The sequence below is a fragment of the Salminus brasiliensis genome, chromosome 6, assembly GCF_030463535.1.
Source record: "Salminus brasiliensis chromosome 6, fSalBra1.hap2, whole genome shotgun sequence".
Taxonomy (NCBI): Eukaryota; Metazoa; Chordata; class Actinopteri; order Characiformes; family Bryconidae; genus Salminus; species Salminus brasiliensis.
This window is the reverse complement of record NC_132883.1, coordinates 45,102,212-45,120,908: the sequence shown is the minus strand read 5'-3', so window position 1 is coordinate 45,120,908 and position 18,697 is coordinate 45,102,212. Positions and strand designations below refer to the sequence as shown.

Sequence of the window (18,697 nt, the reverse complement as noted above, 5' to 3'; positions counted from 1 at the left end):
AACCCTGTTTACTGCTACACAGACCTGTAAAGAAATGTCCAGGAGGTTCTCTGTCACAGGGAGGAACCATTTAACCAGCAGTCATGGGTTCTCTTCAGGCCGGGCGGGTCTGCTCTTAAATTATTAGAAAAATATGATACACAGGGACTAGATATTTAACCAGGACTAGATATTAATGAAACAGAGAGTTTTCTTTAGGAAAACTATTTCAGTTTCATCTAAACAGAACCCACAAGTATTATTATTATTATTATTATTATTATTATTATTATTAATTAGTAGATATATTATCTGTACATCGTTGTATATAATTAATAATCAGTATCAGACAGATGGTCCATTAACTGAATATTTTATTTCCTGTGTGCTGGGTAGTGACTGCCACAGGTGTGGCTCATTTGTATGCAGAAAATCTGCATAAATGTGCATAATGAGGGTCTATAATATTCAAAAGGATGCATAATTCTCATATCATGAATATATATGTATATATCGAGTATATAAGGGTTTTTCAACCCTGCTCTAACATTGGCTGGTTATCATTATACCCTGATATACTGGTTATATATATATATATATATTTATATATATTTCTTTTATTTTATTATTTTTATTTATTTATATATGAGGATATATGTGCCAAAACAAAATTATGCCTCTTTTTTCTGCAGTATATCACCCAGCCTTACTACACAGTGCACTACAAAGAGTTTTACTAAGAAGAGTGATTTAGAACACAGCCATAGGCCTACGCCAGCTAGGCTAGAACTCGATTTAATAAATGTGCATTTTATTCAATCAAAAATCTTACAAAAACAACAAAACAAATAAACAACAGTCAGTCGAGCTTCAGCTGCCGTCCCAGTACAGAGTATACCCTCCCAGTCCACCCAGTCCACCTTTCTTCCCTCTGATCTGGCCTCTCCACCAGAGACAGGACGTGACCTGTGCTCTGTCAGTGGACGCTGTTTGGAAGCCTTCAGGTTCTGTAGCCGTACAGTTTAATATGAAGGTCAATCAGCTGTCTGAGGAAGCCTCGGTTGGGTATGATTCCTCGGCCCTCTTTAACTGTGTTGATGGCCTCCACCAGGGTCATGCTGTGCTTCAGCATCATGTAGGCCAACACGACGGTGGCAGAGCGGCTCACGCCAACATGACAGTGCACCAGGATTTTACCTACAGTGAGAAAAAGACGGTCTGACTGTCCAACCAATCAAATGTACACTTTCTAATCTTTCAGCCAAGCCATGAAAGCCTACACCCCACCAATTACACTGGACGGACAAAAGTATTGGGACACCTGCTCACTCACTGTTTCTTCTGAAATCAGGTATTAAAGAGCTGATTCTGCTTCTGTTGGAGTCACTGTCTCTACTGTCCAGAGAAGAAGACTTTCTACTAGATGTTGGAGGAGGAGCATTGCTGTGAGGATTTGATTGATTGCATTCAGCAAGAAGAGCTTTAGTGAGATCAGTCAGGATGTTGAATGATGATCACCACCCCACCTCATCCCCGACCCCCTAACTCCTAGCTTCACCACCATCTTCCACAGTACTTCCACTGCTCCACAGCTCAATGCTGGGGGGCTTTATACCCCTCTATAGCCCACTCCTGGCATTATTATGCAGCATGGTGCCCACAGGTTCATGATGTTTACTATCTGAGAGTCCTATTCTATTGGCAGTACATCTGTGTCAGCAATGGGTGCAACATAACACAGCTGAATGCACCCGTTAGAAAGGGTGTCCACAAACTTTTCATTTTCGGGCGGGAGCTGTGATGTTAGTGTGATGTTCTTGGTGGAGGCGTCTCACCCCCTCCTCTGAGCGCGTTGTGAATGAACTCTGCCCCGGTGTTGAAGTTGACGCTCATGTCGTAGGCGGGCGAGTCGTGGGCCTCGATGCCCAGGTAGGTGATGCCCATCCCGTCATAGAACTCAGCACCTCTCCTGGAGCTGTGAGCACAGTTCAGGACGTGGGTGAAGTTCTGTCTGCGCAGTTCTGCTCGGTTCTCGGCAAAGTCCCTGGGAAAGAGAACCCACACACACACACACACACACGCGCTGTACCCAACGACTATATGATATTTTCTTTTTTTTTAATTTAATTTATTCAAATTTTATGCAAATAATCAACCCGCTGTCTTGTTAATAGAGCACAGCGACTGCAGGTCACTTACATGTTTCCTATATACAGTCTGGGCCAGACTTCATTAGCAGGGCTGTTGATCGATCTCCCGGAGAAGAGAAGCTGCTCAACCTCCATCACAGCCAAACCAGGCGAGGTGAAATCCACCTCCACCTTGGAGGAGCGGGAGTCGCGCCGCTGCTCGGAGAATTTGGTCCTGGAGGACATTTCTTGGCCTTTTTCATGAAGGAAGACGCAGAACTTCTGTTATGAAACCCGAGCCGTGACGAGCGTCACGATTCCAGACGGCCTGGAGAAGTGAAGAGGTCTGCCGATCTCCAGGCTGTGGAGTCACAGTGCTCAGAAGGCTGGGTCAGGCTGACCAGTACACAGGGCTATTTTCAGACTCATGGACTTGGCCTTCAATCAGCAACGCTTGGCCTGCACATTCAGGGCAAGACCCCCTTACACACACACACACACACACACACACACACACACACACACACACACACAGTGTAAAGCATCCGCATACATGGCTTTCACACAAGCAATAAATCCTCTCCATGGTTACCATAACAGATGCACACAGGTGCACACTCCCAGCTGTCCACCAACATCAATATACACCACTGGACAAAAGTATTGGGACACTTGTTTATTCATGGTTTCTTCAGAAATCAAGGTTATTTAAAAGTTTTTAAATTTGTATTCGATTTTTAAGAAAACATTGCAGTGAGGATTTGATTGCATTCAGTGAGAAGAGCGCTGGTGAGGTCAAGATGTTGGATCATCACCATCATTCCAGAGAATACAGTTCCACTGCTCGGCCAACGGAAAGGGACGAGGTCACCTAGGGTCACCATGCTCAAGTTTGAGCTAGGCCTCCAGCACTGGGCTGAGGGGTTCTCTAGAGCGAGGGTGGAGCTCCTCCCAGCACCTTTGGGATGAGTAGGAGCGGCAAAACTTGGAATCATCCAACATCAATACCTGCCCCCACTGACGCTTTTACTCTCGAGGGGCTGAATGCCATCAAATGCTCCTCACATCAGTGATCCGAAATCGTGTGTACGGTCAACCTGTCCAGAAGGCTAGAGGCTGTCCTCTGGCCCTGGAGCTGGATATTTTTTGTGGGTGGTGGACCCACCCCACTCGCAGCTTAAGATTTTATAAGAACCCCAACAAGGATGGGTGTTTCTGATAAAATGGCCACATATACACTAAACACCAGACTGGTTAAACAACCCCACACACACCAAATACGCCACACACGTTTCAATTTCAATGTCTTGTGTTTTTTTTATTATTGTGAGCAGCCTATCATCATTAAATTGGGGGAAAACAGCCCCCTCTTGTGTTCAAAATCATGCATTACATTGGAAACCTCAGCAAGCAGGTTTTGGTCCTTTTCTGTTGGAGTTGGGTGTTCTCTATGTACACGTTATACAAATATACTCTCCTTTTTTTGTAAAGCTTTGTCTAATATACAATTTCAGGTTTATATAATGAGATTGTACAGAATTATAGAGGGAGAGAGGGGGAGAGATCACACACAACAAATTAATCAGACTTAATTACATGCAGAGAACAACAGCTTTAGACAGAAACCTTCAACTCATTGTTACTTCAGTATATCACATTTTGATCATCGTGTATGAAAAGCACCTGCCGATAACATGGCACGATTGAGTTTCCCTTTAAAAAACACATCCTTCTCGACTGGAGGAAGACCCGTTGAATGGTCCAGGGTGAAAGTGACTTTGGTGCAAAGTATTAAATACAGTGGCATTAAAGTTATTATCATATTCCCCCTGTTGTTGTTTTTTTTTAACTATTATTATTATAATTATTATTAGGACGTCCTGAAAACGACCAGTCCTCCCTGTCCATGCTCCCTCTTTAGATTACGTAAATACAAATTTTTACACTGCGCTAAAAAAGGCCTCGTCCGCACGCTGGTATACACTCGCGTTTGAGGCCTGCGGGTTCGGACAGGACGCTGCTTAGCGGATTCCACACCCAGAATCAGTTCAAAACAACAACAAACAAACCCATAAACAACAAAACCAGAAGAAATAACCCCCCTAAAATGATGTAAACCCTTGTGAAAAGGCCTGCTAGTATTGCTTGTGGTATGCTGAACATGTACGTAGTCCTGGAGACTAACACAGACTCGGCTCATCGGCACTGACTTCACTAACAGGGCTGTTCACTAAAATACCTATATAAGGCTTTTTAACTCAACCTAAAGCTTTTCTGTTCGTTTTAAAGGGTCCATATCTTCTATTTTACTTGTATTATTATATTTATTATTATTATTAATATTTATATAATACAGCAGATTTCCAACCTCACTTTATCCCTTAGAATTAATGTTACTGCGCCTTTAAGACTGATATATGCAAATAAGCTCAGTTCTGATTGTGTCTAAAAAGCCAAGCTATGCTGAAACAATCTTTATGGTTTAAGCATGAGTGGGCGCGGACAATCTGCTGTAGGCTGAACATATGCAAATGAGCACTATTCTAATTGGATGCCCTTTGCTGTGCCTTGTTTAATAATAATAAATAAATAATAACATATGCTGAAACACTCCTTACAGCTTCAGCTTGAGTGAGCGGGGCTAATGTCCTCTGTTCTAGCCAGGCTAAGCCTACACACTCCTTATAGCTTCAGCGTGAGTGAGTGGGTGGGTGGGGCTAAATAGCTGAATGTATGTAATGGGATTTTATGACATCACAAAAACAGGGAATTAAAAGGGTGATGTTTTCACGTAAGAACAGACTGTACGCTAACGCCCACACCGTAAAATTATTTACGTTTAAAACTGTAATTTAGCTTTTCTGTGATATTATCATTAAATCCTCATAATTTATACCTAATGATTTTAGAACACTCTGAGATTTTACAAGAAACAGAACATCTTTCACCTTAAAAACACCCTCACAACAGAGACCAGCGGGCAGAACGTGGGGCTGAATTTCACGTAAATCTTGGGAAAAAAATACTGAATTTTTCAGTAAAAGTTTTTTAAAGATATTTGTAAATTAAACAGTAAATCTATTTATATAATTAATAATTAATTATCATTTTCATAATATGTTTTATTTTTTGTTATGTTTAGTGACAGAACAATTTTTCCAGTGGATCTGGGCGGAGCTTTTACAGAATCCACAAACCTGATCACTATAAATGCAAAAAAAAAAAGCACCCTTAAAAAAGAAGAGGTCTTTGAAGGTTTAATAAAGGCAATAGTTCTACGTAAAAAAACACAAACATTTTTTAAATGCCAGCCCAGCGTCGTAAGGTTGGATGAAACGTAAGATTACGATGTTTTTACATTCCACCTGCACAGGTGAAGCAGAACAGCTGTAGCTTCTGATTTGTTTTATTTATTTATTTTTACATATTTTAAACATTTAGTCGCGGAATCCAGCGACTGCCCATTGGCTTCTATTATAAATAAGTTTAGCGGCAGCAGCTGTTCTGTTCTTTTCTAAGCTCAGGGAAGCAAAATAAAATTACTGTCTGTGGAAACTGACCACACGCTACAGACACTGCAAACAGAGCGAAGGCTGAAATATGCTGGAGTATTCCTCTAAGTATATTATATAATGCTTAATAATCAGGATTTCAGATTTACTGTGAACTCAATTACGCCTCTGTAATTCTAAACCCACAAGCCCACTTATCCCCTCACAAGTGTGCTGCCATTACTGGGCCAGACTGGCAATGACTACTGCTGCTGAGCAATGGTTTAATATAGTGATATTATATTTTTCATATTTAAATTCCTGACAAAACAGAATAGGGGGATGAAAGACGACCTCCCCTCGTTCCTCAACTATGAAACAGAAAGTTGTAACATGGCAGTGACCGAGAACAGAGTGAAATCTACATGCAAATGACAGTTTCTAAAGGACGTGTTGGTCAGAGTAGCTTCTATGGCACCCTTTAGGACTACAGCACTAAATGGACACAGTTAGGGCCACTGTATGAACTGAGGGAGGGTGTGTGTGTGTGACTGACTGCTCTATACTTACACAGGTTAAATGTACATTATAAGAAACATATGAAGTGCAGCCAGCACCTTCAGACAGCCGTCAAATCAACCCCACCCTTCTACTACTGTGTTTGTGTTTATGGCACTGAGAGCGACAGCATGGAGCCCGTTGCTCCAGACCCAGATTAAGCCGAAACCAAGACCATAAATCTGACCCAATATAGATTCAGTAAAGAGCGTCTAACCACTCTAAGGAATCACCAAAAACAGTGTGATTTTGTTTAAAACGAGGCTCAATCCATGTACAGGAGGGTGTTTAAGAACGCAGGATTTCCACCTAGACAGCATCTCTACCGGTTACATTCATCCAAACACAGAGACACCCACAAAAATCTGGGCCGTGATTAGTTTAGGCCAAAAGTACCGGATTGTCTAAAACACTGGCACTCAAACAAAGCTGCTCAGATGGTCATACAGTACTGCACAGAGGTTTAGGACCCCTCTCTTAGCAGTGAGAGAGTTCTACAGTAGAAGCTCCAGACCTGACCAGAACAGATAAAGCAGGAGAACATAAATCCAGTAGAAAGGAGAAACAAGAGCTTCTCATTCTGAAGAAAGTAGTGAGATCTTGTCGGTGAGCTAGTCTGAAGAACAGAGCTCGGTTCCTCCAGGGTTCTCCTGGACGCCCCCCAGTCCAGCCAGCACAGCGTAGAAGATGTGTTCAACTCCATCAGCAGCAGCAGCAGCAGCAGCAGCAGCAGCAGCAGCAGCTCACCTGATTTACCATCAAACCAGGTGTTGATCTGAGGAGAACTCTAAATAATACTAGACTCCATGAGAGAGGAGAACTTTGGAGATGTTCTAATGAACCACCACCACTTTCTGTAGGAGTGTTATTATTAGTGATTATTCTGATATCAGTGATTTACTGAGGAGATAAATGCTTACTGCCCAGATACGCAGCTGTACACTCTAGTTGACAGGGGTCTAAATCTTTTGCACAGTACTGTATGTCTAGCAAAGCAAGGCAACACTCCACACCACTCACCCAGTCATGATGTGAGACCTAACGAGTCAGAGCTGGAGTTCTACAGTGGAGGAGAAGGGAAGCAGACGTCTGAAGCTCTAATAAAAGCTCCTCACAGAAAGTTCTTCACCTATTGGTGATGAAGACGCTGCCTGATGCCTGAGACACTGTTCTACCAGAGTTCTAGTCATGAAACCCGGTCAGTTTGGATGGATATAAGCAAAGCAAATTAGTGGAGAGAGAGAGAGAGGGGGGGGGGGAGAAAGAGATATAGATATAGAAATAGATTTTATTAGTTGAGATTCTCCACTATATTACCATCATCATCATCCTCATTCCATATAAAACTGGTGGGTTTGGAAAGGAGATAAACGATGGGCTGTATCTGTGTTGTAGTCATGGCAACAGACGCCTGCTTCCATTCACCTCCACTGTAGAGAGATCAGAGTGGCTCAGTTTCTCTACAGTGAAGCTCAGTTTCTCACCGAACCCCGACTCTGAATCAGCTCAGTTAGACACTTTTGAAAAACAGGTGGATCCTCCTTTAATATATACGTGGATAATTAGGAAATCCTGCTTTCGACAGAAACACCCTTCCCAGGAACCGCCTTTTAGAAACATACTGGTCTCTAAAATACCCAATCTCGACAAACAAGACAATAAACAAACAAACAAACTAACAAAACCCCTTAACCAAAACTAAAGATCTGAGAAAACCAAGTGCCAATCAAACCCACTATCTCTGACCCTCTATTAGCTGGCACTAGGGCTAGAAGGCCTTCTTCTCCAGGCGGTCCAGGATGGCCTGGATCTTCTGCACAGCCTCCTTCCGAGCGTACCGGACGCTGTCCTGGCCGTTGGTTTCCACTGAGTCCAGCTCCAGCAGCTCTTTGGTCAGCAGCTCCTCCAGGCAGCGGTAGTTTTTGTCCGTCTTTTTGCCCACAAACTCGTCCACGTCCTCCTCGAGCAGCTGGACTCTGGCCAGGACCTGCTGGACTCGAGCCAGGCTGGGGTTATCGCTGAGTGGGACTGTCGTAGGGATGGAGCATGCAGGAGGCGGGTCATTTGGAGCTGGTTTGGGTTCAGGGCCGCCCTTCGCCCCTCCGCCACCAGAGGACGCTCTGTTGTAGATCTGAGGAGGTGCGCTGTACTCGGAAGGTTTGGACTGGCCTGGGTTCGGGTTCGGGGTGTTGGGCCGAGGTTTGGGGCCTGATGGCTGGCTTCTGGGATGCACAGGCGGACCAGGATACGGAGGTTCCTGAGGAAATTTAGGAAGAAAACATTAGAGAGGCTGATGTTGGTGTTGCAAAGCAGTAACAACAGCCATCATTTCTATTCACATATCCCAAAAGATAATGTTTAATATTGAATATATTAATAAATAAAGGGTATTTATTGAGGGTAGTTAGTTTGGTGAGCTGTTTTGCTACTGGTTGGGCTGATTTGGAGACTTATCGTCACCTTTGTGGCGGATGATATAATTTATCTTTGTGTTTTACGCTGATTTGGTGAATTACCTTTGTGTTTTTGCTAGATTCAGTGATTTATCTTGGGTTTTAGGTTGACTTGGTAAATTATCTTTGCAGTTTAGGGAAAGACAGCTATAAATCTTTGCCTTTACTGTCAAGTTTGCATTTATTTTTGGATGTTTAAGTAATGCATCTATATGCAGTATCTCTATAGAGCTCCTTTTAGGTTTAGTGCACATGCAGCTTAACAAAATGAGATGCAAAACATTTCAATGTATTCAATTAAATTAATTAAATTTAATTTAAGTTACTATAATTTGGTCTATTTTTATATATATGACAATATATGCAGCAACACCGTCCCAAACGACGTCTGCTTTACTGAAACAGACAATTAAAAAGCAATTAACACCAGTTTGTCTATCTATTCATCCACATAATCCCACCCATTTCTATTGAAAGGGACACTCATACTACTCATGCCTCTCCAGTGCGTAAACTGGCGTGTTATTGGCTGATCTGACACCTTAAACTTGTGCTTCAGATTGATTTAGTGAATGCTGAGAGTTGAGCGTCCTGTGTGAGTAAATGTGAAAAGTGTCGGAGTGTAAAGCTTCAGAATGGGGGAGTTGAGCTCTATTACATAACCAGCTTTAGGACGTCACAGAGGGTCACTCAGGGTCAGGTGGAATGTTCTTTCTTTAAGCTGGAGTTCCTTTAAGCTATTCCAGTGTGTGTGTGTGTGTGTGTGTGTGTGTGTGTGTGTGTGTGTGTTAAAAAACAGAAGGACTTGAAAGACTTGAAAGACTGGACTGGACTGAACTCTGCTCAAAAACAGCACCTTATCTGACCTGAGATATCTTTAGCTAGCCTACACGTCCAGATAAGAGTGAGTGTTAGAGACCCAGCACTCACAGACGATTCAGCCTGGAACTGTGTGGAGATACACCTACTCCAATAATGACTGGATCAATACTTATGATTTGACTGTTAAATATTCTTACTGAAAGTGATCATTACATGTCTCTACATAAACTAAATGGACAAAAGTATTGGGACATCCACTTCTTCATTCAGTCATTCAATGTTTGTTCATTTTTTTTATTTCTTTTCCTATTTATGTCTACCCCTCTTATATTCTAGATTTATTATTATTGTTTTATTTATTCACAACTGCTTTTTGGGTGTAACTGGGACCTTGAAATCTCAAATTCTAATTCCAACCCTATGTAACACATGCGATGCGAATGACAATAAAGTAGTCTTGAATCCAAAATCAAGGGTATTTGTTTAATAAATAAATATTTTTTTTTAAATCCTATGAACGATCAGTTGAATCAGAGCAGACAGACTGGATACCTTGTGTTCATATGGAGGTGGCGCAGGCCCCTGCCAGGGTGGAGGATGCGGAGGGCGTACGTGGTTAGCATGGTTAGCGTACGGCCCGTGAGCTGGCTGGGTGCCAGACTGCCACTGCTGCTGAGGAGGTGTCGGTCCGTACCCGCCTGAATGAGGCCAGGCCTCAGGCTGAGGCCGTGAGTGCATGGGCTGCTGGGCGGGATACGGAGGGTTAGGGGGGCATCCGTCTCCATAGTGCGAGTACGAACTGGGGGGAAATCCAGGACCCTGTCAGACGAAAGAAGAAAGACTTAAGCCATGTGCCTGCACAGATGATAACTAGGCATCTAAGAGTATTTCTCCATTATCCACTGCAGTAAGGTTTACCCAATTAAGTGTTACTCCCCACCCACCCACTCACTAGGACGTCCTCTATCACTTGCAATGCTCCAGACACTAGGAGGGTGATGACAAGCACATGCCTCCTCCGATACAAGTGAAGTCAGATGCCACCAATGCAGCACCACTGGACTGCCAACGTGCTCAGAGGTTGCCCAGCTGTAACACCTCAGCCAACAGACGCCTGTTTTGCAGTTGTTGATTCAGCAGGCCACCATTTACCTTGTGGTGTGCATTAACCATGAAGCATGTTTTTATTTAGTTATTTTTTGGTCTGTCTTGCCAAGAACACAACAACAAAAAAACTAAATGAAACCACCTGCATTTGAGTCATACAAGCTTTTATAATTTGCGGTTGAGCTGAATAATCACAAAACCAATTCCCCAGGTTGAAAATGAAATTCTTATTTATTTTTATATGGTTTGCTTCGCCCTTTAAAAAGTGTTCTGTAATAATGTACCTCTGGTCTATTTGCGTGGCAAAATTGCGAGTTTATTAATAATAACAATAATAATAATAATAATGTTACCCCTTGGCAATGCGGTACAGCATAGGGAGGCTGAGCAGAACTCCCTGTGGGTCGATCGGGGCAGCCCTGATTATGATACTGAGGTGGTTGCCGTGGTGGAATCTGCTCACTGCAGTAGAACGGATTGGAGGGGTGCATCATGTTGGCTGAGTACTGTCCCGGATTGTACACCCCGTTGGGATATCCTGACATTGCCTGGAAAAGGGCACAGCAGGTTATTAAAAACAATATATTTTTAATCATCTAAATATTTAATCCAGTATGAATCTGCAATGTGTGTAACTTATGGAGTGATTTTTATCTGGTATTATTGTGATGACAAGTGCTACAAGAAGGGAGATGCAGTACTGTACCTGTGGATTGTAAGGTGCTTGTCCATTGACTTCTGCTCCAGAGGGGTACGCGTTACTATACGGTCCTGCTGTGTGTGAATGAGGGTACCAATAGTTTGGTGGATAGCCACAATATGGATTTGAGTCCTGTAATGAAGCAAAAATGAAAATATGTTAGTATTATATCAGAATTCGCCAAATTCATTCATTCATAATTGAACTGACTACAAAAAGAAGTTTTGACAAAAATTGTTTCTAACATTAATGTTACAATTAAAAGGTAACTGAACTGAATATATTTTATATACTCTTAAACCCCATATTTTTTCTCTCTCATGTCCTAAGAGGTCCCTTGTCGTCTGCTCTTCACTGGTGCAAGTCTGTGTGCAGCGGTGCGCTGCTGCCTGCCTGGCTACTGGACCAGTTTCTACTAGGGCTGCATGATATTAGAACAAAAAAACTGACATTGCAATATTTTTGTTCTGCGACATATACTGAGAAACAAAAAGAGAGCTTTAAATTAGACTTTACCAGACATCAATGCTCCAACATCATCCAATACTGGAGTAACATAAACAATATTGAGCAGATATAATTTGCTTCTAGAAGATCTGTCATGGAACAAGATAATAGTGCAAGTAGTTCCTTTTGCATTAAACAGCAAAAATGTTTATAAAAAATGTATGACATCACACGTCCTGCGATAACGATGCTGAAGCGATAAACTGAGCAGCCCTATTTCCTAACCCCGTTGTTTTTCCTTCTTCCTGTCTCTCTTCCATGCACTCAGAAGGACGATCCAGCGTGGGACGGTTTACTCCACTTAAACTTTACACCGGTGGCGTTAATAACACTGAGCATGTCCTGCACTCACTCACAGCCTGCTTTCACATGAACCACAGTGCAACCACCATTTCCCTCCATCTGATCAGTTCTTCTACCGCTGTTCTGTTATCTTTCGTGCAATCTGGAGACGACCAGAGGAGGACGGGTTTCCCTTCTGAGTCAAGGTTCATCTCAAGGTTTCTTTCTGGCCACTGTCGATATGGGCTTCATCGAAAGAGGCTCAGGCCCAGACCTCTGAAGCTGCTCTGCGACAGCATCATGGTGAAAGGTGCTATAGAGATAAATGGGAAGTCAGCTGCAGTGTGTGGTATCTGTTAGGGGTTTATAATGTAAAGCCTGAAAAGCTTAGTGTAGGAACCCTGAGAGAGCAGGAGCTCAGGTACAGGACACATGCCCTGATCAGCCCCTGCTACACAACAGACTTCACCGGCACTGTCCAGAACCTTCTCCCCAGACTGAAACACGAGGTTTCTTTAATCACAGTATTTTTCTTAACAACCCAAACCCCTTACATTTCTAAAGTCCTCGGAGTCCTGCTTCTCCGAGCAGTGACCAAAACAAGCACTGACCGGTCCTCTAACTTTGCTAACTAGCTAGTTACGCAACTAAACTACAAACTTAAAAGGTTAAAACTGATATTTTTATACTCATTAACTCAGTACTGTTTATTTATATGAGCTATATAAGTGATCCTCTCCTACAGTTTAGTGTTTCACCGAATATTCGGAACTAAAGTGCTGCAATAGCAGAGAGCCGTTATGCTAATGCTAATGCTAACTTAACGAATCCCTCCAGTTTGCTCAGAGTCGTCTCCTTAACTTTAATACAAAGTGAATTAAACCCGTATGTTATTAAACCACATTTGTAGGAACAGTGAATAAAACAGCGAGCTGGTGTGTCTGGATGTTAGACCGGCGTCAAAGACTTAGCTTAGCCTAGCCTAGCTTAGCCTAGCCTAGCCTAGCCTAGCCCCGGCTCCTACCATCGCTCCACTCCAGCTGCTCTCGGGCTGGTACCCGGGGCTCCAGCCCGCTTTCGGCTGCTGCATGTGCCGCTGCTGCTGCAGGAGCCACGCCGCCTCCCCGCTTCTCTCCGCTCCGGCTGAGTCGTAGGCCATCCACCGCGCACAGGGCGTTATTATTAATGTTAATATTAGTATTATTGCTAATAACTTATTAACCCATCATTCTCGCCATCGTGTCGGGTGTAGCTGGCTGCGGTCTGACTGAATCTCCGCGCTGCTGTAGCCTGAGCTGAGCAGTTAAATATTTATTTAAATCTTAAAAAGCCTTTATATATTTTTAATATTGCAAATGTTTATTTTTAAAAACGTGTTTATTAATTTTCTTCTTCAACTCTTTAGTTTAATGAATTAAACATATTCGGATATAACAGCAAAGTGCTGCTGACTACCACGGAAAACGCAAACAGCCAATCAGAAAAAGGGACAGGAATAACTAACCAATCACGAGGCGCGCATAAACGAAAACAGCCAATCACAAGCTGGGTTACCGTGCACATTTTTTAATGTGTATTTTTGATAAATCGAATAAAACCTTTAAAATGTGAATTCACTTTAGCAGATAAAACACAATATAAACTATATAAACACGAGAAACAAATATTCTTGTGTATCTGTATTATTTAATGTATCTCACATTTATTATTATTGGTTAATGACTTTTATTATCTGTGACATCATTATTATATCTGTCACTGATGCAACAATGAATTAAATAAATAATAAAACAAATAATAAAAACTAATTATATGAACTATGAAATGTTTATTTTGATGTAAAATACAGCTACAAAAAAAAAAAACTAAGAAGTTGAGGTGAGAGGAAATATAAAATGCAGCCAAAAAACAAAAACAAAAATACAACAATAAAACACTAAATAAATAATAAGAAATAAATACTACAATAATACAAAAGCAGATAAAAGCGAACAAGTAAAGAAGTAGACTGAAACAAACTCTTGGTTAACCAATGCAAATTAAAAGCGACTATAAAACTAATAGATGAAAATATAATTAGTGAATTGTTTTTAAATTAATAGTACATTAAAATAATACACACAAATGTAATTAAATAAAAATAAAAGTCTCTTTAAAAAGCGAGCGGCCCTTTAAAGGGTCAGCGTGCCCCGGAAGTTGAGCTATAAGAGCGCTGCTGCTGTGGCTGTGGGTCAGAGGGGTTTGCTGGCACCGTTTCTCTGGCTTTGCGCCCTAAACCCCCCGCATGTCTGCAGGATGAACTACATGCCGGGCACCGCCAGCCTCATCGAGGACATCGACAGTAAGTTTGTGAGCTCCAGTGGGCTTTACTGCCCAGCCTGAAGCCGCTGCAGCTCTGAGTAGCAGCGCTGCGCTTGAATGTGTCCGGTCCACCTTAAACGATGCAGCGGGCGCGTGCTGCAGGAGTCCCCTTCTACCTGTAACTGCTGCAGCATTTAAGGTGGACCGGAGAGTTCCAGTCTCCAGCCAACTTCAGCCTCCTCGCTGCTAAAGCTAAACGAAGTACGTTTAATCCAGTATTTCAGGCCTCAGGCTTTCTACATAGCTCACTGCACTGCTTTAACAACACCTCGTTCATCTCAAGAAGATCCTGGAGGTGGTCTACAGGGCTGGAGCCAGGACCACCTACCACTAATCTGATGTTGCTTGTTCAATAATATTGACTAACAAGCACGTTTTAAGACTTGCACATGGTGTTAACTCTGTTTTAGCACTATTATAAATAGTGGTGTTCTCCTGCACCTCACCTCCTCCACCTGGAGCTCAGGAAGGTGTGTTCAAGTGGTAAAAACAAATGACTACAGGACAGGAGCTGGCCAACACTGGACTGATGCTGTGCAGTGTGTTAGAGTGACTGACTATTAAAGGGCCCATATCCCACATTTCAAAGCTTACTAATTGCATCCAAACAGCCTTTTTTTAATGTGTACTGGATTATGTAAATGTCCTTTGTTCTAATTGGATGCCCTGCCCTGGGTGCTCATAAAAACAAACAAAAATGTCTGCTGGTGTTGGTAATTGTGACCTCACAAAAATCATTTGTTTAAAATGTGGAGTTAATTGTATTTTCTGTAGGATTAGCTTGTAAATGGTATGTTTTGAGAGTAAATGGGTTTTAAGAAAGGTGCTCTGATTGAAATATATATATTATATATTATATAATTTCTCATAAGCAGACTGTAAAGTTGACCTAATACAGAGCGAGTGTGTGGCTTTTTGAGTGATTTGTGTTTGTGTTTTTTTCCCTTTCAGAAAAGCACCTTGTTCTGCTCAGAGATGGGAGAACGCTGATTGGGATCCTCAGAAGTATAGATCAGTTTGGTATGTAGGAGACATCCTTGCTTTAAGCTGCACCCATTGCTGAAACAGATGCACACACACAGCTTGTCTAGTCACTGTAGAGAAGAAGCACTGCCAATAGAATAGGACTCTCTAGTGCAGATCAACATCATGACCCTATTGGCACCATGCTGCCTAATGCCAGGAATGAGCTAGAGGAGTATAAGATCCCCCAGCATTGAGCATCCAAAACTTTTGAATGAGATTGACTTGGGGACGACTTTAGTAAAGCTCTTGTTGTTGAATGCAATCAAATCCTCACAGCAATGCTCCTTCTCCAAAATCTAGTAGAAAGGCTTCTTCTCTGGACAGTAGAGACAGTTACTCCAACAGAAGCAGGATCAGCTCTTTTTAAAGGAACGCTATGTACAGCTGCTCATTCCTGTCAGTTACACTTTTTTTCCACTCTTATGGAAACAGTCTGAAGGAAAAACATGGATTTCTGATGTGAAATGTTTTTCACTCTCTCTCTTCACACACAGCTAATTTAGTTTTGCATCAAACGGTGGAGCGGATCCACGTTGGTAAGAAGTTCGGAGACATACCCAGAGGGATATTTGTCGTCAGGGGAGAAAATGTCGTCTTACTTGGAGAAGTAGTAAGTCTGCACTGCTTCTGTTTATCTGGAAACTTTGCCCTAAAAATAATGTAATTGAATAGCAGGGATAACCCTAGACCATCACAGTCAACCTATCTAAGCTCCGCCCACAAATGCAGTCTTGTATAGCTACTGCTGTAAGGTTGGACTTACTTTGCAGAATGCTGTGGGGCAAGAAGGTCCCATTCAGCCCTAATGTAAGAGACTAGCTCCGCCTCCTCAGTGTATATCACAATACCTACATGTAGAGCGAGCGTTATTAGTATTCACCCTAACGAGCAGATCATTGTTGGCTACAGGAACATTGTGATACTACCTCCACCATGTTTGGAAGCTATCCTTTAGCATGATTAGCTCAGCTCTCACCAAGTTGTTGAGCTGCTTCAAAGTGGTGCTCTGCAGGGGCAGTGGTGGCTCAGCGGTTAGCGCTCCGGGATATCGATAACAGGGTTGTGGGTTCGATTCCCGGGCTCGGCAAGCTGCCACTGTTGGGCCCTTGAGCAAGGCCCTTTACCCTCTCTGCTCCCCGGGCGCTGGAGTTGGCTGCCCACCGCTCTGGGTGTGTGTGTGTGTGTGTACTCACTGCCCCTAACACATGTGTGTGTGTGAGTGTGTTCACTACCAGATGGGTTAAATGCGGAGGACACATTTCGCTGTACAGTGTACAGTGACAAATACGTGCACCTTTACCTTTATTACGCCCCCAAGCGGAGATTTAAATACTATAGTGAATTCTGGTGGTGGAAGAAAATGTGCAGACGTTCTGCTGGAACCCTGCTCAGCCCTGCTGACTGTTCGTTTGCTCTGTAGGATCTGGATAAGGAATGCGATCAGATCCTCCAGAGAGTTTCCATCGAGGAGATTCTGGATGAGCAGCGAGTGGAGCAGCAGGCCAAGCAGGAGTCGGAGAAGCGGAAGCTGCAGGCGGTGAAGGAGCGAGGCTTGTCCATCCCTAAAGCTGACACGTTGGATGATTTCTGAAACGCCTCTAGGTTTAAACGTTCTCTTTTTGTGTTCAGTTTTAGTGAGTATTACACACATGACCTTCTTTGATTGCATCACAGAAGACTGTGATCATGACTGTTTTTGTTTTATGTAAATCACGCCCTGCGTGACCCTCACCATCTTTTCCTTTACGGCGCTGACGCCGTATGGAAACGGAAGATGGACCAAACGGAAGCACTTGGCCTGCTGGCTTTTAGTTTGAACTTTATAGTGATGAGAATAATGGAACCTTAAACTCGGTGTTTGTGTTAATACGACGTTATGGTGGCGCTTATGTTATGCTGTGTAAAGTCACGCTAAACGGCACTGAAGATATTTTTGTTCTATTAAACCTATTTTGTACTGAATGTCTTTTTGCTTTTGAGTGATTTGCAGGTCTCCTTTTGTGGGACAAATTATCTTATTCTTACTATTGTAAGAAGGCGGGGCTACACTTAGGAATGACGTGATTGACAGACAGACAGGCTTGGCTGGAGGAGGACGCTCGTCTGCAGCAGGACCTGCATGGCGTCTTCTCTGGTCAGTACATGGAGGAGCTGAGCTGTAGAGGAACTTGCATGAGCTGCACTTTTACTGTTGGAGCTGTTGTCCGCTTACCGGACAGACTGGGAGCCCAGGGAGAAATCTGCTCTGCTTCTGCGCTGGAAGCTCAGTGAAGACGGTCTGAGACGCTGAGGCTCGGTCTGGGAGAAGGGGGCGGGTCTATCTAATGAGTAGGTGATGAGTCTGGCTCTGCTTCTGGTCTTTACTGCGCATTCTGGATGCAGATTTGACAACATGGCAGATAGTTTTGGCTTCATTTATATAGAATGGAGCTGTCTGTGTTTTGTACAGCCACTGGATCAAAGCATATGGCTAATAATTATCACTCGATTCTGTTAAGTTTGATTATTCAGTTTTAAGTCAATAAAACTATTGATTTAATAAAACTATTCAATATTATGATGAATAAAGGTATGGAATAAATTCACCCCAGGATAGGTTGAGCTGAGTCAGTGTTTTTAGGCTGGTGCAGGGTTGCTTAACTAAAGGCTTCAGCAAGTGCATTCATTAACCAGCTTTCTAATTATTGACTTGCGTGGAGATGAGCCATTAGATGAGAGAGAAGACATTTTCCATTCTTTGTGGACTTTGTGTTCAGTTTCAGTGTAATGACATAAGAGAAGCATTTGAGGCCAGACCTTTAAGGTACATCGGGTTTGCAGTCTCTGTATGAGAACTGGGGCAGTGGTGGTTCAGCGGTTAGAGCGCCGGGATATCGATAACAGGGTTGTGGGTTCGATTCCCGGGCTCGGCAAGTTGCCACTGTTGGGTCCTTGAGCAAGGCCCTTTACCCTCTCTGCTCCCCGGGCGCTGGAGTTGGCTGCCCACCGCTCTGGGTGTGTGTGTACTCACTGCCCCTAACACACGTGTGTGTGTGTGTGAGTGTGTGTTCACTACCAGATGGGTTAAATGCGGAGGACACATTTCGCTGTACAGTGACAAATACGTGCACCTTTCAGGCCCCTCAAACTGTAATTCCTTCATTTGCCACATGGTGTCGCCAAGTAGTCACTTCATTCGTCTGAAAGTCTAAATGCAGAGCTAAGCTCAAGCTCAACTGCACCATTTTAAACATTTTATATACATCTGTGTATTTAAATGTTTGAGTCATTCAAGAAAAAGTA

General features: G+C 42.9%; 3 protein-coding genes across 3 annotated transcripts; 1 reads left to right on the top strand and 2 right to left on the bottom strand.

Annotated features, from left to right (window-relative positions):
- Window positions 1-790: 790 nt before the first annotated feature.
- LOC140557025 (dual specificity protein phosphatase 26-like) lies at window positions 791-2,354 on the bottom strand. The gene is made up of 3 exons (XM_072681155.1): window positions 2,179-2,354; window positions 1,815-2,023; window positions 791-1,176 (listed from the first exon to the last, which is right to left on the bottom strand). The coding sequence occupies exons 1-3, from the start codon at window positions 2,352-2,354 to the stop codon at window positions 980-982; spliced, it is 582 nt and encodes a 193-aa protein (XP_072537256.1). The 3' UTR covers window positions 791-979.
- A 1,045-nt stretch (window positions 2,355-3,399) lies between these two features.
- Window positions 3,400-13,305, bottom strand: bag4 (BCL2 associated athanogene 4). The gene is made up of 5 exons (XM_072682566.1): window positions 13,053-13,305; window positions 11,246-11,371; window positions 10,893-11,087; window positions 9,985-10,251; window positions 3,400-8,414 (listed from the first exon to the last, which is right to left on the bottom strand). Exons 1-5 carry the CDS (start codon window positions 13,185-13,187, stop codon window positions 7,926-7,928), a joined length of 1,212 nt encoding a protein of 403 aa, XP_072538667.1. The 5' UTR covers window positions 13,188-13,305; the 3' UTR covers window positions 3,400-7,925.
- Window positions 13,306-14,223: 918 nt separating this feature from the next.
- Window positions 14,224-17,377, top strand: lsm1 (LSM1, U6 small nuclear RNA associated). The gene is made up of 4 exons (XM_072682564.1): window positions 14,224-14,369; window positions 15,341-15,409; window positions 15,910-16,025; window positions 16,836-17,377. Exons 1-4 carry the CDS (start codon window positions 14,324-14,326, stop codon window positions 17,004-17,006), a joined length of 402 nt encoding a protein of 133 aa, XP_072538665.1. The 5' UTR covers window positions 14,224-14,323; the 3' UTR covers window positions 17,007-17,377.
- Window positions 17,378-18,697: the final 1,320 nt, after the last annotated feature.